Source organism: Oncorhynchus gorbuscha, linkage group LG12 (assembly GCF_021184085.1).
Source record: "Oncorhynchus gorbuscha isolate QuinsamMale2020 ecotype Even-year linkage group LG12, OgorEven_v1.0, whole genome shotgun sequence".
Classification (NCBI taxonomy): Eukaryota; Metazoa; Chordata; class Actinopteri; order Salmoniformes; family Salmonidae; genus Oncorhynchus; species Oncorhynchus gorbuscha.
Genome location: NC_060184.1, coordinates 69,743,676 through 69,769,864, shown reverse-complemented (window position 1 = coordinate 69,769,864; position 26,189 = coordinate 69,743,676). Strand labels below are relative to the sequence as shown.

The following is a 26,189-nucleotide window of genomic DNA, read 5'->3' as shown; positions in this document are numbered from 1 at the left end:
TGACGCCACTTGCTCTGCAATGGCTGAGGCTTTTGTGGAACGATAGGTAACAATGCTTCATGGGTAACTGTTGTCGACGTGTGCTAAGGGTCCCTGGTTCGAGTCTAGGTTGGGGTAAGGAGAGGGACGGAAGCAAGACTGTTACGTGAGTGCGTGCTTACGTGTGTGCGCATGTAAGTGTGTGTATCCCTTTGAGAATGTCACTATTCACAGTATGTATACAGACGTTGAAGGGTTCTTCTGGCCAATCCTTGTCCCAATAGGTTCTTGTCCTCTTCAAGCATGCATTAACACTTCACTCAGACTCTTCAGGCATTCACTAGGAGCCTTGGATACGAGAGAGGGAAGATAGATCCGCTAGATGCAGGCTCCTTACCGCTGCCTGGCCCTGCTATCTGCTATTCCCAATGGTGTCATTAGTTTAGTAAAATACTGCAGAATTTACTCTCATCCTTGGCCGTTATTTCAATGTTTCTAACTGTCTCCTTCCTCTCTTTCTCTCTTTTTTTTCAGAGGAAATAAAGGAAGAGTCTGAAAAATTAAGGTAAGTTGATTTGAATTCAGTTTCACAGAGATATATCCTGGTTACACCCCGTGTGCATATTTTAAAAGATCTGGAGATTAAAGAGCCATAGGTTTAATAAATTGTGACAATAATATAATAACAAAACTCATAAGTAACAGAATGGCAGAAGTCTTACCAGGCTTAATACATATCAATCAAACAAGGTTTATTCAAAATAGACACTTACAAACAAACACAAAAACATGATTCAGTTTAATACCATACGCAAAACAAAACTAGATGTATATGTATCTATAATGGCTGTTGTGAATGGCCTTTTCAATTCAAAACTTCTTTGGATTCTTTCAACCCTCCAGCTGAGATAATACATTTAATAATAATCGTATATAGATATCCTAAACCAAAAATATACACATAATAATTGCTTTAGAAAGGGGCACAAGACACAGATGTCCTCTCTCCCCCCTGCTGTTTGCACTGGCAATTGAACCTCTTACAGACATAATTAGACAGGACCCAAATGTAACAGGTGTCAGTATTGGTAAACATGAATGTTTATTAAACTTATTTGCAGACGATCACCTGATCAATATTGAAAACTCAATGCCTCCCTTGGTAAAAAAAATAAAATAAATCATAATACTTAAAAATCTCAGGATATAAAATGAACGTGGAAAAAAACGAAATAATGGCAATAGGAGATCTACGGCAATCCTTTAAGTGGACCACAAAAACATATATGAAGACAACTTTATCCCATTACTCAACAATATGAAAGCAGATGTAATAATGGAACAACCTTCCCATAAATCTTACAGGTAGAATAAAGATCTTCAGAATGGCATGGCTCCAAAAGATTGATATTAAAGATTGTATATTTATTCTCGGTAATAAGAATTACCCCACTGAAGACATTCATTAAAAAAGTATACTTGGTCATAGCAGACTTTATATGGTCAAATTTAACTTATAGAATACAAAGGAAAGTTTTACATCTTCCTAAATCAGAGGGTGGTTTTAATCTTCCAGACTTGAAATTGTATCAACTCGCTACCCAGGGATTTTACTTGTGACATAGTTAAATGTACTAAAGAGGGACAATGGGTACATATTGCGCATTCTCATCCCCCAAAATCTTGTTATGCGTCTATTTTTTAAGGATAAAAGCTAAGAACATGACCAACGTCATAGTCAAGAACACTATAACAATATGGAAGAAAATGCAACTTAAACAGTTCATATCAAGAAATGTTTGGATTTGAGAGATCCTATTCAGGTGACAATCTCTTAGGGGTGGGGTGGTGGGGGGGGGGATAACTGGTGGAGGGAATAACAAAAATGAATTAACAAAAATGTACACTTAATCCAGTGTCAACTAATATATAGAATGTATTATACAAGAGACGAAATTCACCAATTCTACAGCACAACGGCAGAGTCATGTCTTAAGTGTAAAACTTAACAATCACTCAATAATCCATGCCTTCTGGGAATGCTATAAAGTCCGAAAAGGTATGGCCAGAATTAGAAAGTCGGCTGTCAGAAGTGTTACCATGTAAATGTACTTTTAACCCGTCTGCCTGCATATTTCAAGACATGGCATCTGAGGGTGCAGTGAGACACCCGATGGGTTGGACCATACATTTCTCGTCGATCATCTTGAAAAAAACGTATATTTAAAAACTGGAAATCAACCAATCCTCAATATCCTAGTTAACACAATGGGAAGGTAAAATGCTTTATTATCTAAATGTTTAAAGTGTGTGGGGCGACGGAGAGAAACAAAATGGTGCAGTTTGAGGCCATGTGGCGGAGAGGGATGCAGGCGCTGGAAATGGAGGTGTGAACAGGTGGGTCCGGGTAGGGGTGATGTTGTGGATGTTGTTTGTAGGTGAATGTTTTGTATTGTTTAAAAAAAATCTGAAATCAAATCTTACAAAACAAACATAAATACATCCTAGTTAATTTAGGTGATTTTCTTGTTTCCTTTCGCTTGCCCTTGAGTGTAGTGTAAAGAGTGTGTCTGTGTGTGTGACCTCCAGTGTGTTTTTGTTTGTCTCTCAGCCTGGTCTACTTCTAAAAGCCCTTTTCCCTGTCATTAATGGACCCCTGCCTAGTGCCTGGCTCTAGCCTGGGAGGGAGGGAGGGAGGGTAGGGAGGGAGGTCGAGGGTGTGTTTTTGTTTGTCTCTCAGCCTGGTCTACTTCTAAAAGCCCTTTTCCCTGTCAGGGGCCCCCTGCCTAGGGAGGGAGGGAGGGAGGGAGGGAGGGGGATGGCGACAACTAACGTTACAGGGGTCTGACACATAACGAAAAAGACATTACAGACTAAATACTACGATTTACATATATTAACATGTAGTGTGTGTTTGTGTCTGTATCTAACAGTTGCACGTACATGTCAGTACATACACTCAAAAAGTAGGCTGGATGTGGCCTGGGAGAAGGAGAGTTTTTGTGTGTGTTTGTGGAGCTCTGCTGCCTGGTAACTGGGTCAGTGGAATGAAATGTACCATGAGTGCCACTCCTTTCCTCCTCATCCTTTCTCCCTCCATTTCCATCCCTCTCTCAAGATTCAGGACTCGATATAGACTTGAGACTGATTAATTGAAATGATCTGGCCAGATCTTGTAATGTTTTGTCACTCATTTTGTGGCACAGTCACAGTGGATTAGGCTACTCTCCACCTAACCAGAGACCGTATCGTACATGCAAAAAAACAAACAAAAATGGTTTGCTGGTGAAGCTCACACTCGGCCCTTTGATTCGACCAACAAACTGTCAATCCACACATTTCGGGTAACCTACAGTAGCGCAGTGAGAAGGTTTTGGGGGGGTCACAAGTGTGAAATTCCATGGGAAAAATACAGAAATTGACACATATTTTTATAGGCTAGATAACCTACTATTTGTATTTTATATTTATATCTTTGTTTATTCGATCTGGTTACTAACATAGGCCTCCGGCATTGCACCAAATATCGTAATCTATGCTTCAGAGACAAAAAATGTAGTTGTGTTGACTGTTGATTAATGACCAGTCATCAGCATTGGCTCGTAAATGCTGGCGCACGTATCCATATTAGTGACCAGAAAGCACTTGTTTACCTTTCTCCGGTTTGCCTAGCAAAAGCAGTAGCCTACCTACGTTAATATTATCCATATAAAATTCAGTTTAGCAATCTGCTACGGACTCATCTTTGCCAGAACAATAGGCTAGTGATTTCATTGATCATTTTCCTATTTCAGATAGGCCTAGTTTGGGTGGTTAAAAGTATATGCCTCAGTGGTGGTACAGTATGTTTAAAGATAGCTGTAGCATCGCACTGCCTTCAATACTTATGGGATGAAGACATAACATATTCTGGCAAATTATTTACGATATTTTTGAGAAAGAAAAATACAGACAGAAAATATATGATCCTGCTTGCTCTGGACTCCAGAGAAGTGCGTGTGAGGGGGTCGAGGACTTTGAACCACTCCTTTTTGTGGGTCTCACGAGTCAAAAAGTTAGAGAACAACTGGACTAACAGATTGCTGATGTACAGCTATAGAATCGGTGCAGCGCAAACGTCAAATTGTAGGGAGAGAAGATTGACATAAATAAATATGCAACTCAAAAGATTGTTTGGTGGTCAAGAGCATTAATTGTTTACTTTGCATGCTCACCAGCAATGGGGCATCAAGCAACAATTACTAGCATAGGCCTAATGGTCTTTTGGTATATCAAAATTGCTTGAAATTGATCATTGAGTTATGAAGCTTGCATTTGGAATTTGTTGATTCAATTAATTATTACGCAATCAAATTGTGTTGTAGACAAAATAATGAAAATGGATGTCTAGTAGCCTCAATAAATAGACAATAATTTTGTGTCCAATTTACAGTAGCCATTACAGTGAAAGAATACCATGCTATTGTTTCAGAGTGAACAGTTATGAACTTGAAAATGTATTAATATACCAATTAGGCATATTTGGGCAGTCTTGATACAAAATGTTGAACAGAAATGCAATGTCATTGGATCAGTATAAAACGTTGCCCACAAATCTATATTGCAGCTGGGCTGAAATAATTCATTATGGCCTTTCTCTTGCATTTTAAAGATGGTACAAAAAAAGCACAATCTTTTTTTCTTTGTATTATCTTGTACCAGATCTGATGTGTTATATTCTCCTACATTCATTCCACATTTCCACGAACTTCAAAGTCTTTTCTTTCAAATGGTGTCAAGAATATGCATATCCTTGCTTCAGGTCCTGAGCTGCAGGCAGTTAGATTTGGGTATGTCATTTTAGGCGAAAATTGAAAGAAAAGGGGGGCGGGTCCTTTTTAAGGTCCTCACCTTAAAGGTACCTGAAGTACAGAGTATCAAAACATGTTTAGGTGGGTGCAATAGCAGATATAACCTTATGTCTCTGAAATGTCAATCTGGGTTCAGCAATAAGGTTATATCTGACACTTTTGAATTAGACATGTTCAGTGAAGTAGACTATCCATTTAAATATATAAATTATAGAATAATACTATTTTACCAAAATAGAGTCAGAACACATCAGCAAATCCATTAAGACATGTATTATGGTCATTAGACAAATTACTGCCATCACTGAACAACGATGTGACATTTGTTGTTTTGATTGCGTGCCATTATTGGGGTTCTGATATGTCCGTCTGTATTTATTCAAGCTTGTGATTGGATTGCAGATAGAACTTTCTAGACTTAAAATTTACTTTTTCAAAAATATAACTTTATGGACATATAAAGAACCAAGATCTATTATATGTGACTAACTCATTTGACACAAATGTCAGATAGAACCTTATGGTCTATACGTTTGTAGTTCAACAAGTCATTGCATGTGTAGATTTTTTAAAAACTTGACTTGAGACTTGACTTGCTCTTAGAGTGCAAGACTTGGACTTGACTTGGACTTGACTCACGACTTGGGACTCTTCTTGGACCTTGAGACTTGACTTGTGACTCGAATAGTAACTTGGTCCCACTATGTACTCATCGTCACACACTATTTAGCACATACCATTTAGCACATTCAACCTATACTGTAGACCATATAGCCCATCTATCCTATTTAAAAAGGACTGTTTTTGTTTCCATTTAAACATGTTTCCATTTAAACATATTTATTAGTGAAACCAAAGTGCTGTAACATATATTTAAATGAAATAGCCTAGTACACACACCAAAACAAATGTTCAAATCGAAAGGCTATTGCACAGAAAAAAACGTGGACAGTCGGTTGCATGGCAAATTCAGAACGCTGGACAGCGACATTATAATCTGAAGCACTGATCATTGGGGGTCAATTAATGAAATTAGGTAGCCTAGCCTACAAAACTAAAGCAATACATATGTTCAAATCAAAAGGCCTGATTAACATGACATCATTAACGCAGCCACATCCCGAGTCCTTGGTGCTGACACATTCACAAATGTTAAACAGTTCTGTTTTCAAAGATGTATCCCACGATGCAATACTCGTGATAATTTTAAGGATAACAAATACGACTTCACTTTGAATACCACCGCAGAAACTTCACTATTCGTCATCTTCCCCAATTAAGCAGGCTAGTTTTGTTATTTGGCTACTTGAAGAGAACCAGGCGCAGCCCACATCTTCAATGCCTTGTGGAAAAGTGTGCATCGATTTCTACTAGATGAAGAGTCCTGGCTTTTAAACCATACACGATTTTAGAAAATGTACATACTATAAAACATTAGATTTTCACATACTGAGAATGCGTTATGCGGGATTGCGTTTTATCTCGCTATTCGTTGATTTCGGTAGCACATCCACATTTCAAATTGATCAGCTGTTGTCAAAGCCAAAATCAGTATGACATCCGGGCATTTAAAGTATAGATCGATTTTAGAAATGTTGCATACTATTAAACTTAATTTTTTGGCATACTCAAACGGCCTACTAAGTATGGGTATTCAGACACGGCCAATATCCAAGCTTCTCCTCACAAATGCCATGCCCAAGATGACTTTAGGTGGGGGAGGAGTGAGGGATGTAGTAAGTTTTTATATACAGATACCTTACCTAACCTTTCGCAAAGTTACCCTGGCTTTCGGGTTTTTAGAAAAATACGAAAAAACACCCATAACATCACTTATTCTCAAGGATCTTTTGTAAGCCAAAAAGTGTCAAAAGTTGTAAGACCAGAAGCAACGTGTTAGCATTCTCTAGTCTCCATAGATGTATGGCTCAACCCCATTTCATGTCAATTATGAATATGAGCAGGCTAATCCTGTATGTTGCTTATTAGAGGGGAGAACGTATGCTGAGCAGAGAGGGACTGTGACTCATAGAATTAGCATAAGTAGAATGGTCATTTCCATTCAAAACAACATTATGTGATGAATGGAACTCAACGGGAGACCATATTATATTTGAAATGCCCACATCGCCTCTCAAAATTCTGTATGCTTCCTCTTCTCCTTTTCCCCTCTGTCTCTCTCTCTCTCTCTCTCTTTCTCTCGTTCTCTGTCCCTCTTTCTTTCTCTCTCCCTCTCTATCCCATGTCCCACTGCACTCTGCGAGGTCATCACTCTAAAGAAGCTGAAGTCATCCTTTCTCTCTGCCAAGACACAAACAACACAGCCCTTCACCCCTCTTCCTCGCTCTCTCACTCTCTCTCTCCCTCTCTCTGCCTCCCTTCTCTCCCACCATCCTTGGCTCAGAGCTCAGTGCAGTTTGGGTGTGGTTGTTCTGATGGGTAATATTTTAGCGTACAGTTAAGGACCCCTGGTTTAGATGTATAATGTTTTAGGGTACAGCTAAGGACCCTTGGTTTAGATTTATAATGTTTTAGGGTACAGCTAAGGACCCCTGGTTTAGATTTATAATGTTTTAGGGTACAGCTAAGGACCCTTGGTTTAGATTTATAATGTTTTAGCATACAGCTAAGGATCCCTGGTTTAGATTTATAATGTTTTAGGGTACAGCTAAGGACCCCTGGTTTAGATGTATAATGTTTTAGCATACAGCTAAGGATCCCTGGTTTAGATTTATAATGTTTTAGGGTACAGCTAAGGACCCCTGGTTTAGATTTATAATGTTTTAGCATACAGCTAAGGACCCCTGGTTTAGATTTATAATGTTTTAGGGTACAGCTAAGGATCCCTGGTTTAGATGTATAATGTTTTAGAGTACAGCTAAGGATCCCTGGTTTAGATTTATAATGTTTTAGGGCTACAGCTATAATGTTTTAGATCCCTGGTTTAGATTTATAATGTTTTAGCATACAGCTAAGGACCCTGGTTTAGATTTATAATGTTTTAGGGTACAGCTAAGGATCCCTGGTTTAGATTTATAATGTTTTAGGGCTAAGGACCCTGGTTTAGATTTATAATGTTTTAGCTAAGGACCCTGGTTTAGATTTATAATGTTTTAGGGTACAGCTAAGGACCCTGGTTTAGATTTATAATGTTTTAGTGTACAGCTAAGGACCCTGGTTTAGATTTATAATGTTTTAGGGTACAGCTAAGGACCCCTGGTTTAGATTTATAATGTTTTAGGGTACAGCTAAGGACCCCTGGTTTAGATTTATAATGTTTTAGCGTACAGCTAAGGACCCCTGGTTTAGATTTATAATGTTTTAGGGTACAGCTAAGGACCCCTGGTTTAGATTTATAATGTTTTAGGGTACAGCTAAGGACCCCTGGTTTAGATTTATAATGTTTTAGCGTACAGCTTAAGGACCCCTGGTTTAGATTTATAATGTTTTAGGGTACAGCTAAGGACCCCTGGTTTAGATTTATAATGTTTTAGCGTACAGCTAAGGACCCTGGTTTAGATTTATAATGTTTTAGGTACTAAGGACCCCTTTTAGATTTATAATGTTTTAGCATACAGCTAAGGACCCCTGGTTTAGATTTATAATGTTTTAGCGTACAGCTAAGGACCCCTGGTTTAGATTTATAATGTTTTAGGGTACAGCTAAGGACCCCTGGTTTAGATTTATAATGTTTTAGCGTACAGCTAAGGACCCCTGGTTTAGATTTATAATGTTTTAGCATACAGCTAAGGACCCCTGGTTTAGATTTATAATGTTTTAGGGTACAGCTAAGGACCCCTGGTTTAGATTTATAATGTTTTAGCGTACAGCTAAGGACCCTGGTTTAGATTTATAATGTTTTAGGGTACAGCTAAGGACCCCTGGTTTAGATTTATAATGTTTTAGGGTACAGCTAAGGACCCCTGGTTTAGATTTATAATGTTTTAGCGTACAGCTAAGGATCCCTGGTTTAGATTTATAATGTTTTAGCGTACAGCTAAGGATCCCTGGTTTAGATTTATAATGTTTTAGGATCCCTGTTTACAGCTAAGGACCCTGGTTTAGGTTTAGATTTATAATGTTTTAGGGTACAGCTAAGGACCCCTGGTTTAGATTTATAATGTATAATGTTTTTAGATGTATAATGTTTTAGCATACAGCTAAGGACCCCTGGTTTAGATTTATAATGTTTTAGGGTACAGCTAAGGACCCCTGGTTTAGATTTATAATGTTTTAGCATACTGCTAAGGACCCTTGGTTTAGATTTATAATGTTTTAGGGTACAGCTAAGGACCCCTGGTTTAGATTTATAATGTTTTAGGGTACAGCTAAGGATCCCTGGTTTAGATTTATAATGTTTTAGGGTACAGCTAAGGACCCCTGGTTTAGATTTATAATGTTTTAGGGTACAGCTAAGGACCCCTGGTTTAGATTAATAATGTTTTAGGGTACAGCTAAGGACCCCTGGTTTAGATTTATAATGTTTTAGGGTACAGCTAAGGACCCCTGGTTTAGATTTATAATGTTTTAGCGTACAGCTAAGGACCCCTGGTTTAGATTTATAATGTTTTAGGGTACAGCTAAGGATCCCTGGTTTAGATTTATAATGTTTTAGGGTACAGCTAAGGACCCCTGGTTTAGATTTATAATGTTTTAGCGTACAGCTAAGGACCCCTGGTTTAGATTTATAATGTTTTAGCGTACAGCTAAGGACCCCTGGTTTAGATTTATAATGTTTTAGCATACAGCTAAGGACCCCTGGTTTAGATGTATAATGTTTTAGGGTACAGCTAAGGACCCCTGGTTTAGATTTATAATGTTTTAGGGTACAGCTAAGGACCCCTGGTTTAGATTTATAATGTTTTAGGGTACAGCTAAGGACCCCTGGTTTAGATTTATAATGTTTTAGCGTACAGCTAAGGATCCCTGGTTTAGATTTATAATGTTTTAGGGTACAGCTAAGGACCCCTGGTTTAGATTTATAATGTTTTAGCGTACAGCTAAGGACCCCTGGTTTAGATTTATAATGTTTTAGCGTACAGCTAAGGACCCCTGGTTTAGGTTTAGATTTATAATGTTTTAGCATACAGCTAAGGACCCCTGGTTTAGATGTATAATGTTTTAGGGTACAGCTAAGGACCCTTGGTTTAGATTTATAATGTTTTAGGGTACAGCTAAGGACCCCTGGTTTAGATTTATAATGTTTTAGGGTACAGCTAAGGACCCTTGGTTTAGATCTACGATCCATAAAGACAAACAGCACTCACAAATATGACTTTATCCTTGGTTTTATTCCATAGCAACAGTAACAAGGATGTGATTTTGGCCACAAAGGCTTTTGACAGTATAAAGACACACTCGACAGAGCAGAGACCATTATTATCAGGTGTATGACATCATGGATCTCTTCTCCTAAAATAGATGAGGGGTAGATTAATTGCAGGCACCATTCTTTATAAGAGTTGGCTGATTACAGTGCATCAAATTGAGCTGCATAAAGAACATGCATAAAGAACATGCATAAAGACAGAAATAGTACACTGTCAGTAGTGTGTTAGCTTCTGCCGAGTCCCCAACAACTGGATGTTCCGGTTGTCAGGGGAAATGGAAAGAGAGCATGTGACACGGCTTCCCCTTTTGGACGTTAACAAGGTGACACTCCGTCTTAACACCTCTACATTTGCTGGATTGGTTGAACAGTGCAGAAGAGAACCTCCCCCAATAGTTTATTTTCTTCTCGTCAACACCAGTATGTAGGGGATCTCATTTCAGATGTTTCCTGCTACGTTTCCTGCTACGTTTCCTGCTACGTTTCCTGCTACGTTTCCTGCTACGTTTCCTGCTACGTTTCCTGCTACGTCGTGTTAATAGTGTGTGATTGCCAGAAATAAATACAGCTTCAACTGATGTTTTTATCATGCTTTGTGTCGATGACAGAATACCAAATCAAATTGTATTTGTCACATGTGCCGAATACAACAGGTATAGATAGACCTTACAGTGAAATACTTACTTACAAGCCCTTAACCAACCATGTAGTTTTGAGAAAAATACCCCCCAAAAAACTAAGAAATAAAAGTAACAATATGTACTATGAGCTCTGTTTTCTTTTTTTGTTCTCTCTCCAGTCCTCCTCCAGACAGCAAATCGGATTCCAGCACTCTTCCGCCAATCAAATCAAAGACCAGCTTCGTAGAGGCCGACAAGTACTTCCTGCCGTTTGAGTTGGCATGTCAGTCCAAATGTCCCCGCATCGTCATCACATCACTAGACTGTTTACAGGTCAGTAGTAGAGGAGGTCAACACGTGAACCCTGTGTGTCTAAAACTGTCTAGGCTGCATGTTTCTTCCCTTCACCGTAATGACATGTCAAAACAAATATGGTCATTTGGTTCAGGACTATATTGATATTAAATCATACACACAGCTTGGAGTCATCTAAAGTTATTTAAGATTCTGTGCAATATCTAACTGGAATTTGATGTTGACCTGAAATAAATAAATGTTGTATTTACACAGACAGACTCAAAGTTCAGTGACACTGATTCACAGTGCACTTCATGATGTTTTGGGGTGTTTTCTGAATGAAATGTAGAAGTTGTGTTTATCGCATCTCTGTTAAAACAGAAGTCAAATCTTGCGTTATTTGGTCAGTGATTAACTACTGGGTCTATATGTGTTAGAAATGGAGAGAAATGAAGAGCTCCGCCTTCGCAAAAGGAAACTCAGACAAAGCCTTCGCCCAATCCTGATACTTCCAAATGACCAGTGACGAAAACAAAGAGTCCGGAACTAATGCAGCTCGGTATCTCACACATCCCATTCAGTCCTGACAGGTTCTCCTGTCTCCACGCAGAATCTTCCCACGGGAGATTAGTATCTATCTGACTGTGTGGTTTTGTGTGTGGTGTTTTCCCTGTAGAAGCTGATAGCGTATGGCCACCTGACCGGCAGTGCCCCAGACAGCACGGCCCCTGGCAAGAAGCTCATCGACAGGATCATCGAGACCATCTGCGGCTGCTTCCAGGGACCACAGACAGATGAGGGGGTGCAGCTACAGATCATTAAGGTTGGCATCTGCGGTTATTTGGTCTGCAAGTGTGTTTTGGATATTGTGTGTTCTGCTGTTAGATTCTATTCTTGCCTGCATGGTGATTATTTAGAATGTAGAATTGTGTTATTTGTTTCTACCATGGCATTGTTGAATTCTCATTTCTGATTGGCTTAAAGGGCATTCGGGAGCGTGCATTATTTCCCTACTGGGTCTAGAATATTTCCCTACGTTAGAATTCAATGTCTGTAGTTCATTCTTACATGTTTGAGCTGCTTTTGAAAGCAATAATCGAAATGAAAACATTATTGGCATTGTTTAAATTCGATTTTCATAATAGCAAGTTCAAATTTATGAAATGTTATTTGTCACATGTGCCGAAAACAACAGGTACCTTACCTAGACCTTACCGTGAAATGCTTAATTACAAGCCCTTAACCAACAATGCACTTTCAAGAAAATATTTACTAAATAAACTTTTTAAACATTTTTTAAAAAGTCAATGTAAATAGTCTAAGTGTCATTTGATGAATTGATCAGCAGTCTTATGGCTTGGGGTTAGAAGCTGTTAAGGAGCCTTTTGGACCTAGACTTTGGCACTCCAGTACCACTTGCCATGCGGTAGCAGAGAGAACTGTCTATAGTGACTGGAGTCTTTGACAATTTTATGGTCCTTCCTCTGATACCGTCTAGTATATAGGTCCTGGATGGCAGGAAGCTTGGCCCCAGTGATATACTGGGCTGTACGCACTACCCTCTGCACCGTCTTGCGGTCGGATGCCGAGCAGTTGTTATACCAGCCGGTAATGCAACCGGTCAGGATGCTCTCGATGGTGCAGCTGTAGAACGTTTCGAGGATCTGTGGACCCATGTCAAATCTTTTCAGTCTCCTGAGGTGGAAAAGGCGTTGTCGTGCTCTCTTCACAACTTTCGTGGTGTGTTTGGAACACAATAGTTTGTTGGTGATGTTGACACCAAGGAACTTGAAGCTTTCAACCTGCTCCACTACAGCCACATCAATGTGAATGAGGGTGTGTTCGGGCCTCCTTTTCCTGTAGTCCACGATCAGCTCCTTTGTTTTGCTCACGTTGAGGGAGAAGTTGTTGTCCTAGCACCACACTGCCAGGTCTCTGACTTCCTCCTTATAGGCTGCCTCAGCGTTGTCGGTGATCAGGCCTACCACCGTTGTGTCGTCAGCAAACTTAATGATGGCTCTGGAGTCGTGCTTGGCCTGATGGGTTGGTTAGCTAAACTAGCAAGTCTGTTTGGTTACCTAGGCAACTACTGTAGCTAAACTGCATGGCCAAAAGTATGTGTACACCTGCTTGTCGAACATCTCTTTGCAAAATCATGGGCATTAATATGGAGTTGGTTCCCCCTTTGCTGCTATAACAGCCTCCACTCTTTTTTTTACATTTTATTTTATTTCACCTTTTCACCTATTTAACCAGGTAGGCAAGTTGAGAACAAGTTCTCATTTACAATTGCGACCTGACCAAGATAAAGCAAAGCAGTTCGACACATACAACGACACAGAGTTACACGAGTAAAACAAACATACAGTCAATAATACAGTATAAACACGTCTATATACAATGTGAGCAAATGAGGTAAGATAAGGGAGGTAAAGGCAAAAAAAGGCCATGGTGGCAAATTAAATACAATATAGCAAGTAAAACACTGGAATGGTAGATTTGCAGTGGAAGAATGTGCAAAGTAGAAATAAAAATAATGGGGTGCAAAGGAGCAAAATAAATAAAATAAATACAGTAGGGAAAGAGGTAGTTGTTTGGGCTAAATTATAGGTGGGCTATGTACAGGTGGCCAAAGAAAGAATTGGTTTTGGGGGTGACCAGAGAGATATACCTGCTGGAGCGCGTGCTATGCTATGGTGACCAGCGAGCTGAGATAAGGGGGGACTTTACCTAGCAGGGTCTTGTAGATGACATGGAGCCAGTGGGTTTGGCGACGAGTTTTAAGCGAGGGCCAGCCAACGAGAGCATACAGGTCGCAATGGTGGGTAGTATATGGGGCTTTGGTGACAAAACGGATTCCACTGTGATAGACTGCATCCAATTTGTTGAGTAGGGTATTGGAGGCTATTTTGTAAATGACATCGCCGAAGTTGAGGATTGGTAGGATGGTCAGTTTTACAAGGGTATGTTTGGCAGCATGAGTGAAGGATGCTTTGTTGCGAAATAGGAAGCCAATTCTAGATTTAACTTTGGATTGGAGATGTTTGATGTGGGTCTGGAAGGAGAGTTTACAGTCTAACCAGACACCTAGGTATTTGTAGTTGTCCACGTATTCTAAGTCAGAGCCGTCCAGAGTAGTGATGTTGGTGGGACAGGTGGGCAGGTGCAGGCAGCGATCGGTTGAAGAGCATGCATTTAGTTTTACTTGTATTTAAGAGCAGTTGGAGGCCACAGAAGGAGAGTTGTATGGTATTGAAGCTTGTTTGGAGGTTAGTTAACACAGTGTCCAAAGAAGGGCCAGAAGTATACAGAATGGTGTCGTCTGCGTAGAGGTGGATCAGAGACTCACCAGCAGCAAGAGCGACATCATCGATGTATACAGAGAAGAGAGTCGGTCCAAGAATTGAACCCTGTGGCACCACCATAGAGACTGCCAGAGGTCCGGACAGCAGACCCTCTGATTTGACACACTGAATTCTTATCAGAGAAGTAGTTGGTGAACCAGGCGAGGCAATCATTTGAGAAACCAAGGATAGATATAGGGTCTGTAGCAGTTTGGGTCAAGAGTGTCCCCCACTTTGATGAGGGGGATGACCGCAGCTGCTTTCCAATCTTTGGGAATCTCAGACGACACGAAAGAGAGGTTGAACAGGCTAGTAATAGGCGTGGCAACAATTTCGGCAGATAATTTTATAAAGAAAGGGTCCAGATTGTCTAGCCCGGCTGATTTGTAGGGGTCCAAATTTTGCAGCTCTTTCAGAACATCAGCTGACTGGATTTCAGAGAATGAGAAATGGGGAAGGCTTGGGCGAGTTGCTGCGGGGAAGCCTTTCCACTAGATGTTGAAACATTGTTGCTGGGACTTGCTTCCATTCAGCCACAAGAGCATTATTGAGGTTGGGCACTGATTTTGGGCAATTAGGCCTGGCTTGCATTTCATCCCAAAGATGGTGAAGCGAGATTCATCACTCCACAGAACGTGTTTCCACTGCTCCAGAGTCTAATGGCGGCGAGCTTTACACCAGTCCAGCCGACACTTGGCATTGCGCATGGTGATTTTAGGCTTGTCAGGCTGCTCGGCCATGGAAACCCGTTTCATGAAGCTCCCGACGAACAGTTCTTGTACTGACGTTGCTTCCAGGGGCAGTTTGGAACTCGTTAGTGAGAGTTTCAACCGAGGACAGACGATTTTGACATGCTACGTGCTTCAGCACTCGGTGGTCCCATTCTGTGAGCTTGTGTGGTTGAGCCGTTGTTGCTTCTAGATGTTCCACTTCACAATAACAGCACTTACAGTTGACCGGGGAAGCTCTAGCAGGGCAGAAATTTGACTTGTTAGAAAGGGGGCATCTATGACGATGCCACGTTGTAAGTCACTGAGCTCTTCAGTAAGGCCATTCTACTGACAATGTATGTCTATGGAGATTGCATGGTGGTGTGCTCGATTTTATACACCTGTCAGCAACGGGTGTGGCTGGAATAGCTGAATCCAATCATTTGAAGGGATGTCCACATACTTTTGTCTATGTAGTGTGTCTAGTAAACTTGCTAGCTACTTCAGTGGATGTTGAACACAGCCATGGTGTTAAAGGGACTCAGGGCTCTATGCGTTCTCTGGAAAATAATGCAACTCCGTGGACGGTCAGTTCAACTCTGCTAGCGCGTCGTGGAACACAACTTACACGTTGTTCATTATTTTCCATTGAATGCATAGCCCCTCGTTGATTATCCCTCACTTGTACCATGGCATTGTTGAATTCTCGTTTCTGATTGGCCTGAAGCGCACACTAGAATTCAGTGGCTGTAGTTCATTCTTACATGTTCTATGTTTGAGCTGCTTTTGAAAGCAAAAGTCGAATTGAAAACATTATTGGCATTGTTGAAGTAGATTTTCATAATACCAAGCCAGAGCTGATGGTTTGGTTAGCTAAACTAGCAAATATGTTTGTTACCATGGCAACTACTGTAGCTATCTAGTAAACTTGCTACCTATTTCAGTGGATGTTGAACAGATTTTTACCTGCAAATGAACACATTTCTCGTGGCAAATATGTTAAATTATAGTCATGGTATAAAATGAATAATTAACTCGGGGCTCTTTGCGTTCTCTGGAAAATAATGCAACTCTGTGTAAGGTCAGTTCCACATCATACTTTCCTTTCCATGGAATGCATAGCCTCTAGTTGATTATCACTTACGTGGTGAGTCTGTACGTGTGTGTTACTTTCATCTGTAGAGAGGAGGGTAGTGGTTGAGGGAAGTGCACTAAGCAGTAGATAAGAGAAGTACACTGAGGTTAGTGCACTTAGCATTTGTTGAGTGAAGTGCACTCAGCAGGGAGGTGTATTAAGAAGTGATGACTGGCAGGAAGTGCACTAGTCATTGGTCTAGTCCTGACTGTGAGTCAGAAGGTCTGTTCTGAGATGGTCTGGCACCGCTGCGTTCTCTCTCAGTACAGTACTCCTCGCTGTGAAACAGCAGCCCAAATCTCAGCCTCTACCCGTAATCTGCTGTCAACTCAGCTTGGCTCAGCTCATCCTGCTATAGCTGTGTTTGTGTAACTGTGTCTGTGTAGTTCTGACTGGGAGGAGGGTGGCCAAGGGATCAGAGATGTGAGATGCAGAGGACTATACTACTCGCGCTGTAGGAGTATCTTTCTCACAAATAATGCTGAGGCACCATGATAGACCTTGATAAACCATGATGAACTCTCTCTCTCTCTCTCTCTCTCTCTCTCTCTCTCTCTCTCTCTCTCTCTCTCTCTCTCTCTCTCTCTCTCTCTCTCTCTCTCTGTCTCTCTCTCTGTCTCTCTGTCTCTCTGTCTCTCTCTCCCATTCCTTCACTCCCTCCCACCAGGCCCTGTTGACGGCTGTGACCTCCCAGCACATAGAGATCCATGAGGGCACAGTGTTGCAGGCGGTCAGGACCTGCTACAACATCTACCTAGCCAGCAAGAACCTCATCAACCAGACCACGGCCAAGGCCACACTCACTCAGATGCTCAATGTCATCTTCGCCCGCATGGAGAACCAGGCAGTAAGTCCCTGAGACGCTGACAATGTTCACACTAGCATAGCACTTAGAATGCATGACGCCCAATACATGGCTTTGTGGCTTGGTTTTAAGTGGTGTGTTGGTGTGGATATAGAAACAGAGCTACAGACAGATAGAGATACTGTACTGAGGAGAAAAGGGAAGAGAAGGTGACCCTTTATTTGAGCATGACATAGCAGTTGAATAAGGAGTCGTAGGGGTTTATGTGTCAGGTGACATAAAACTGTCCTGTCTTGACTGACCACATATAGCCTCCGTTTCCGTCACGCTGATGACAGCGTAGCATAGACTTTCTGACAAGAGGTCAAAGTAAGATGTCACCCTGAAAGCAAAGTTTGCTCTAATATCATCTGTTTCTTTTCGATTGACACTTCTTTCCCCCCTCACCCCCCCCCCCGGACACATAGCTTACAAATCACAAGATATCTTGGTCTCTGGCCTCGAGAAAACGTGACCGCCAGGTAAAGACTACAGGACTGCCTTGACTTGCCTGATCTGAACTCTGAACTCTTCTCTGTGTTCCCATTCAGCTCCATCCATCAGTCCATTCATCCATCTCTCTTTCTCCTCCTCTGTTCCAGCTATGGGGCAGACTTGCATTGTGGTTATGCTGTGCTTGCTGGGGCAGACGTGCATTGTGGTTACTCTGTGCTTGCTGGGGCAGACGTGCATTGTGGTTACTCTGTGCTTGCTGGGGCAGACGGGCATTGTGGTTACTCTGTGCTTGCTGGGGCATACGTGCATTGTGGTTACTCTGTGCTTGCTGGGGCAGACGTGCATTGTGGTTATGCTGTGCTTGCTGGGGCAGAAGTGCATTGTGGTTATGCTGTGCTTGCTGGGGCAGAAGTGCATTGTGGTTATGCTGGGCTTTCTGGGGCAGACGTGCATTGTGGTTATGCTGGGCTTGCTGGGGCAGACGTGCATTGTGGTTATGCTGTGCTTGCTGGGGCAGACGTGCATTGTGGTCATGCTGTGCTTGCTGGGGCAGACGTGCATTGTGGTTATGCTGTGCTTGCTGGGGCAGACTTGCATTGTGGTTATGCTGTGCTTGCTGGGGCAGACGTACATTGTGGTTATGCTGTGCTTGCTGGGGCAGACGTGCATTGTGGTTATGCTGTGCTTGCTGGGACAGACGTACATTGTGGTTATGCTGTGCTTGCTGGGGCAGACGTGCATTGTGGTTATGCTGTGCTTGCTGGGGCAGACGTGCATTGTGGTTATGCTGTGCTTGCTGGGGCAGACGTGCATTGTGGTTATGCTGTGCTTGCTGGGGCAGACGTGCATTGTGGTTATGCTGTGCTTGCTGGGGCAGACGTGCATTGTGGTTATGCTGTGCTTGCTGGGGCAGACGTGCATTGTGGTTATGCTGTGCTTGCTGGTGCTTCAGTTCAGTTGCCCGGGAATCATTATCTTTTCTTCAGCACTGATTACCATTTTTATTCATAAAATGCTTTCACTCGTCTTTGTGTGTGTGTGTGTGTGTGTGTGTGCGTGTGCGTGTGCGTGTGCATGTTCATACCAGCCGACAGAGCCTTTCAAATGTTTTTCTGTTTGCATTGTGTGTGTTTGGGCTTACACTCTTGATTTGAAAATACACACACACACACATTTCCCACCTTCAGAAATTATATGTATTGTGGCTGTGTGTGTATTCTCATTAGCTGGCAGAATCTCATCTCGCTGCGTTTGTCTGGGATTGTTACTATTGGAGTAATTCGATTTTGATAGATTCATTCATCCCTTTTAAATAGAGGGTCATATTATTGAATCTGAGAGTTGTTAGAATTGAATGGTAAATGTAATGCCATCAGTATAGTAGAGAGAGCAGTATCGTTGACACAATGGCTCCTAGAGCAAGACAGTTTGAGAGCAGCATTTACAGTAAACAAATAGTGTCACCTCCATTTCTGTGTGTCACTGTGTGTGTGTATGTCACTGTGTGTGTGTGTGTGTGTGTGTTTGTCACTGTTTGTGTGTGTGTGTCACTGTGTGCGTGTGTGTGTCACTGTGTGCATGTGTGTGTATAATGTGTGTCATGTCTAGCTACCATAGAGATAATGGTGTGATATGACATTGCCACATCTGATTGGAGGACTCTCACTCCTACCTGGAGCGGGACAGTGATCTGCATTCTGAACACGTCTGATTGGAGGACTCACCCCTACCTGGAGTGGGACTGTGATCTGCATTCTGAACACGTCTGATTGGAGGACTCACCCCTACCTGGAGTGGGACAGTGATCTGCATTCTGAACACATCTGATTGGAGGACTCTCACCCCAACCTGGAGTGGGACAGTGATCTGCATTCTGAACACGTCTGATTGGAGGACTCACTCCTACCTGGAGTGGGACAGTGATCTGCATTCCGAACACATCTGATTGGAGGACTCTCACACCTACCTGGAGTGGGACAGTGATCTCAATTCTGAACACGTCTGATTGGAGGACTCTCACCCCTACCTGGAGTGGGACAGTGATCTGCATTCTGAACACATCTGATTGGAGGACTCTCACCCCTACCTGGAGTGGGACAGTGATCTGCATTCTGAACACATCTGATTGGAGGACTCTCACCCCTACCTGGAGTGGGGCAGTGATCTGCATTCTGAACACATCTGATTGGAGGACTCTCACCCCTACCTGGAGTGGGACAGTGATCTACATTCCGAACACGTCTGATTGGAGGACTCTCACCCCTACCTGGAGTGGGACAGTGATCTACATTCCGAACACGTCTGATTGGAGGACTCGCACCTACCTGGAGTGGGTCAGTGATCTGCATTCTGAACATATCTGATTGTAGGACTCTCACCCCTCCCTGGAGTGGGACAGTGATCTGCATTCTGAACACATCTGATTGGAGGACTCTCACCCCTACCTGGAGTGAGACAGTGATCTGCATTCTGAACACATCTGATTGGAGGACTCTCACCCCTACCTGGAGTGGGACAGTGATCTGCATTCCGAACACATCTGATTGGAGGACTCTCACCCCTACCTGGAGTGGGACAGTGATCTGCATTCCGAACACATCTGATTGGAGGACTCTCACACCTACCTGGAGTGGGACAGTGATCTGCATTCTGAACACGTCTGATTGGAGGACTCTCACCCCTACCTGGAGTGGGACAGTGATCTACATTCCGAACACGTCTGATTGGAGGACTCACACCTACCTGGAGTGGGTCAGTGATCTGCATTCTGAACACATCTGATTGGAGGACTCTCACCCCTACCTGGAGTGGGACAGTGATCTGCATTCTGAACACATCTGATTGGAGGACTCTCACCCCTACCTGGAGTGGGACAGTGATCTGCATTCTGAACACATCTGATTGGAGGACTCTCACCCCTACCTGGAGTGGGACAGTGATCTGCATTCTGAACACATCTGATTGGAGGACTCTCACCCCTACCTGGAGTGGGACAGTGATCTGCATTCTGAACACATCTGATTGGAGGACTCTCACCCCTACCTGGAGTGGGACAGTGATCTGCATTCCGAACACATCTGATTGGAGGACTCTCACCCCTACCTGGAGTGGGACAGTGATCTGCATTCTGAACACGTCTGATTGGAGGACTCACTCCTACCTGGAGTGGGACAGTGATCTGCATTCTGAACACGTCTGATTGGAGGACTCTCATCCCTACCTGGAGTGGGACAGTGATCTGCATTCCGAACACATCTGATTGGAGGACTCTCACCCCTACCTGGAGTGGGTCAGTGATCTGCATTCTGAACACATCTGATTGGAGGACTCTCACCCCTACCTGGAGTGGGACAGTGATCTGCATTCTGAACACATCTGATTGGAGGACTCTCACCCCTACCTGGAGTGGGACAGTGATCTGCATTCTGAACACATCTGATTGGAGGACTCTCACCCCTACCTGGAGTGGGACAGTGATCTGCATTCTGAACACATCTGATTGGAGGACTCTCACCCCTACCTGGAGTGGGACAGTGATCTGCATTCTGAACACATCTGATTGGAGGACTCTCACCCCTACCTGGAGTGAGACAGTGATCTGCATTCCGAACACATCTGATTGGAGGACTCTCACCCCTACCTGGAGTGGGACAGTGATCTGCATTCCGAACACATCTGATTGGAGGACTCTCACCCCTACCTGGAGTGGGACAGTGATCTGCATTCTGAACACATCTGATTGGAGGACTCTCACCCCTACCTGGAGTGGGACAGTGATCTGCATTCTGAACACATCTGATTGGAGGACTCTCACCCCTACCTGGAGTGGGACAGTGATCTGCATTCTGAACACGTCTGATTGGAGGACTCTCACCCCTACCTGGAGTGGGACAGTGATCTGCATTCTGAACACGTCTGATTGGAGGACTCTCTCCCCTACCTGGAGTGGGACAGTGATCTACATTCCGAACACGTCTGATTGGAGGACTCTCACACCTACCTGGAGTGGGACAGTGATCTGCATTCTGAACACATCTGATTGGAGGACTCTCACCCCTACCTGGAGTGCGACAGTGATCTGCATTCTGAACACATCTGATTGGAGGACTCTCACCCCTACCTGGAGTGGGACAGTGATCTGCATTCTGAACACGTCTGTCTGGATCTGTTAGTCAGCATGACCTCCAGACTAATGTCCTCTCTTGATTTAACCTTTATTTAGCCAGGAAAGGGGTTGAGAACAAATTCTGTTACGTTAATAATCTGATAATGCCCCATGTTTTATGTTGTGTGTAGGAATTGGGGGGAAATGACTATAGGCTGGTGTTAGAGAAGATGTGTCATTCACAATCTTATTGGTAGTTGTGTAATACTGTATTTGCTTCCATTCCTGACCTGTGTCTTTCCTCTGAATCATGCTTACATCATCGTGTGGCTCAGTTTTTCACTTCTTTTAACATGATTTTTGTAGTACACCTACACATGCACTTGGATTCATACTGTGTAGGGGGCTGTTATAGATTAATACTGTGTAGTGGGCTGTTATAGAGAGCTGTTATAGATTCATACTGTGTAGGGGGCTGTTATAGATTCATACTGTGTAGGGGGCTGTTATAGAGAGATGTTATAGATTCATACTGTGTAGGGGGCTGTTATAGAGAGCTGTTATAGATTCATACTGTGTAGGGGTTATAGAGAGCTGTTATAGATTCATACTGTGTAGAGAGATGTTATAGATTCATACTGTGTAGGGGGCTACTATAGAGAGCTGTTATAGATTCATACTGTGTAGGGGGCTACTATAGAGAGCTGTTATAGATTCATACTGTGTAGGGGGCTACTATAGAGAGATGTTATAGATTCATACTGTGTAGGGGGCTACTATAGAGAGATGTTATAGATTCATACTGTGTAGGGGGCTACTATAGAGAGATGTTATAGATTCATACTGTGTAGGGGGCTACTATAGAGAGATGTTATAGATTCATACTGTGTAGGGGGCTGCTATAGAGAGATGTTATAGATTCATACTGTGTAGGGGCTACTATAGAGAGATGTTATAGATTCATACTGTGATTCATACTGTGTAGGGGGCTGAGAGATGTTATAGATTCTATAGAGAGAGCTGTTATAGATTCATACTGTGTAGGGGGCTACTATAGAGAGATGTTATAGATTCATACTGTGTAGGGGGCTGCTATAGAGAGATGTTATAGATTCATACTGTGTTATAGGGGGCTACTATAGAGAGCTGTTATAGATTCATACTGTGTAGGGGGCTACTATAGAGAGATGTTATAGATTCATACTGTGTAGGGGGATGCTATAGAGAGATGTTATAGATTCATACTGTGTAGGGGGCTACTATAGAGAGCTGTTATAGATTCATACTGTGTAGGGGGCTACTATAGAGAGATGTTATAGATTCATACTGTGTAGGGGGATGCTATAGAGAGATGTTATAGATTCATACTGTGTAGGGGGCTACTATAGAGAGCTGTTATAGATTCATACTGTGTAGGGGGCTACTATAGAGAGCTGTTATAGATTCATACTGTGTAGGGGGCTACTATAGAGAGCTGTTATAGATTCATACTGTGTAGGGGGCTACTATAGAGAGCTGTTATAGATTCATACTGTGTAGGGGGCTACTATAGAGAGCTGTTATAGATTCATACTGTGTAGGGGGCTACTATAGAGAGCTGTTATAGATTCATACTGTGTAGGGGGCTGCTATAGAGAGCTGTTATAGATTCATACTGTGTAGGGGGCTACTATAGAGAGCTGTTATAGATTCATACTGTGTAGGGGGCTGCTATAGATTCATACTGTGTAGGGGGCTACTATAGAGAGCTGTTATAGATTCATACTGTGTAGGGGGCTGCTATAGAGAGATGTTATAGATTCATACTGTGTAGGGGGCTGTTATAGAGAGATGTTATAGATTCATACTGTGTAGGGGGCTACTATAGAGAGCTGTTATAGATTCATACTGTTATAGAGAGATGTTATAGATTCATACTGTGTAGGGGGCTACTATAGAGAGCTGTTATAGATTCATACTGTTATAGAGAGCTGTTATGGATTCATACTGTTATAGAAAGCTGTTATAGATTCATACTGTGTAGGGCGCTACTATAGAGAGATGTTATAGATTCATACTGTTATAGAGAGCTGTTATAGATTCATACTGTTATAGAGAGCTGTTATAGATTCATACTGTGTAGGGGGCTACTATAGAGAGCTGTTATAGATTCATACTGTTATAGAGAGCTGTTATAGATTCATACTGTTATAGAGAGCTGTTATAGATTCATACTGTGTAGGGAGCTACTATAGAGAGATGTTATAGATTCATACTGTGTAGGGGGCTACTATAGAGAGCTGTTATAGATTCATACTGTTATAGAGAGCTGTTATAGATTCATACTGTTATAGAGAGCTGTTATAGATTCATACTGTGTAGGGGGCTACTATAGAGAGATGTTATAGATGCATACTGTTATAGAGAGCTGTTATAGATTCATACTGTGTAGGGGGCTACTATAGAGAGCTGTTATAGATTCATACTGTTATAGAGAGCTGTTATAGATTCATACTGTTATAGAGAGCTGTTATAGATTCATACTGTGTAGGGGGCTACTATAGAGAGATGTTATAGATTCATACTGTGTAGGGGGCTACTATAGAGAGCTGTTATAGATTCATACTGTTATAGAGAGATGTTATAGATTCATACTGTGTAGGGGGCTGCTATAGAGAGATGTTATAGATTCATACTGCTATAGAGAGATGTTATAGATTCATACTGTGTAGGGGGCTGTTATAGATTCATACTGTGTAGGGGGCTGTTATAGATTCATACTGTGTAGGGGGCTACTATAGAGAGATGTTATAGATTCATACTGTGTAGGGGGCTACTATAGAGAGATGTTATAGATTCATACTGTGTAGGGGGCTGTTATAGAGAGATGTTATAGATTCATACTGTGTAGGGGGCTGTTATAGAGAGATGTTATAGATTCATACTGTGTAGGGGGCTGTTATAGAGAGTTATAGATGTTATAGATTCATACTGTGTAGGGGCTGTTATAGAGGATGTTATGATTCATACTGTGTAGGGGTTATAGAGAGATTTATAGATGTTATAGATTCATACTGTGTAGGGGGCTGTTATAGATTCATACTGTGTAGGGGGGTACTATAGAGAGATGTTATAGATTCATACTGTGTAGGGGGCTGTTATAGAGAGATGTTATAGATTCATACTGTGTAGGGGGCTGTTATAGATTCATACTGTGTAGGGGGCTACTATAGAGAGATGTTATAGATTCATACTGTGTAGGGGGCTGTTATAGATTCATACTGTGTAGGGGGCTACTATAGAGAGATTCATACTGTGTAGGGGGATGCTATAGAGAGCTGTTATAGATTCATACTGTGTAGGGGGCTGTTATAGATTCATACTGTGTAGGGGGCTGCTATAGAGAGATGTTATAGATTCATACTGTGTAGGGGATACTATAGAGAGCTGTTGTAGATTCATACTGTGTAGGGGGCTACTATAGAGAGATGTTATAGATTCATACTGTGTAGGGGGCTGTTATAGATTCATACTGTGTAGGGGGCTACTATAGAGAGCTGTTATAGATTCATACTGTGTAGGGGGCTACTATAGAGAGCTGTTATAGATTCATACTGTGTAGGGGGCTACTATAGAGAGATGTTATAGATTCATACTGTGTAGGGGGCTACTATAGAGAGATGTTATAGATTCATACTGTGTAGGGGGCTACTATAGAGAGCTGTTATAGATTCATACTGTGTAGGGGGCTACTATAGAGAGCTGTTATAGATTCATACTGTGTAGGGGGCTACTATAGAGAGATGTTATAGATTCATACTGTGTAGGGGGCTACTATAGAGAGATGTTATAGATTCATACTGTGTAGGGGGCTGCTATAGAGAGATGTTATAGATTCATACTGTGTAGGGGGATGCTATAGAGAGATGTTATAGATTCATACTGTGTAGGGGGATGCTATAGAGAGCTGTTATAGATTCATACTGTGTAGGGGGCTGCTATAGATTCATACTGTGTAGGGGGCTGCTATAGAGAGCTGTTATAGATTCATACTGTGTAGGGGGATGCTATAGAGAGCTGTTATAGATTCATACTGTGTAGTGGGCTGTTATAGAGAGATGTTATAGATTCATACTGTGTAGTGGGCTACTATAGAGAGATGTTATAGATTCATACTGTGTAGGGGGCTGCTATAGATTCATACTGTGTAGGGGGCTGCTATAGAGAGCTGTTATAGATTCATACTGTGTAGTGAGCTACTATAGAGTGCTGTTATAGATTCATACTGTGTAGGGGGCTACTATAGAGAGCTGTTATAGATTCATACTGTGTAGGGGGCTACTATAGAGAGCTGTTATAGATTCATACTGTGTAGGGGGCTACTATAGAGAGCTGTTATAGATTCATACTGTGTAGGGGGCTACTATAGAGAGCTGTTATAGATTCATACTGTGTAGGGGGCTACTATAGAGAGCTGTTATAGATTCATACTGTGTAGTGAGCTACTATAGAGAGCTGTTATAGATTCATACTGTGTAGGG

General features: G+C 42.1%; 1 protein-coding gene across 4 annotated transcripts in view; it reads left to right on the top strand.

Annotated features, from left to right (window-relative positions):
• The window catches only part of LOC123991331 (brefeldin A-inhibited guanine nucleotide-exchange protein 1-like), a 125,358-nt gene that overhangs the window by 47,535 nt on the left and 51,634 nt on the right, over window positions 1–26,189 (top strand). For 3 of the 4 annotated variants that reach the window (XM_046292822.1, XM_046292821.1, XM_046292820.1), the window contains exons 2-6: window positions 514–544; window positions 10,958–11,111; window positions 11,752–11,898; window positions 16,932–17,111; window positions 17,537–17,590. In XM_046292822.1, coding sequence (XP_046148778.1) covers window positions 514–544; window positions 10,958–11,111; window positions 11,752–11,898; window positions 16,932–17,111; window positions 17,537–17,590 — 566 coding nt within the window. The remainder of the gene's footprint in view (window positions 1–513; window positions 545–10,957; window positions 11,112–11,751; window positions 11,899–16,931; window positions 17,112–17,536; window positions 17,591–26,189) is intronic. The other variant, XM_046292823.1, reaches the window with a different exon arrangement.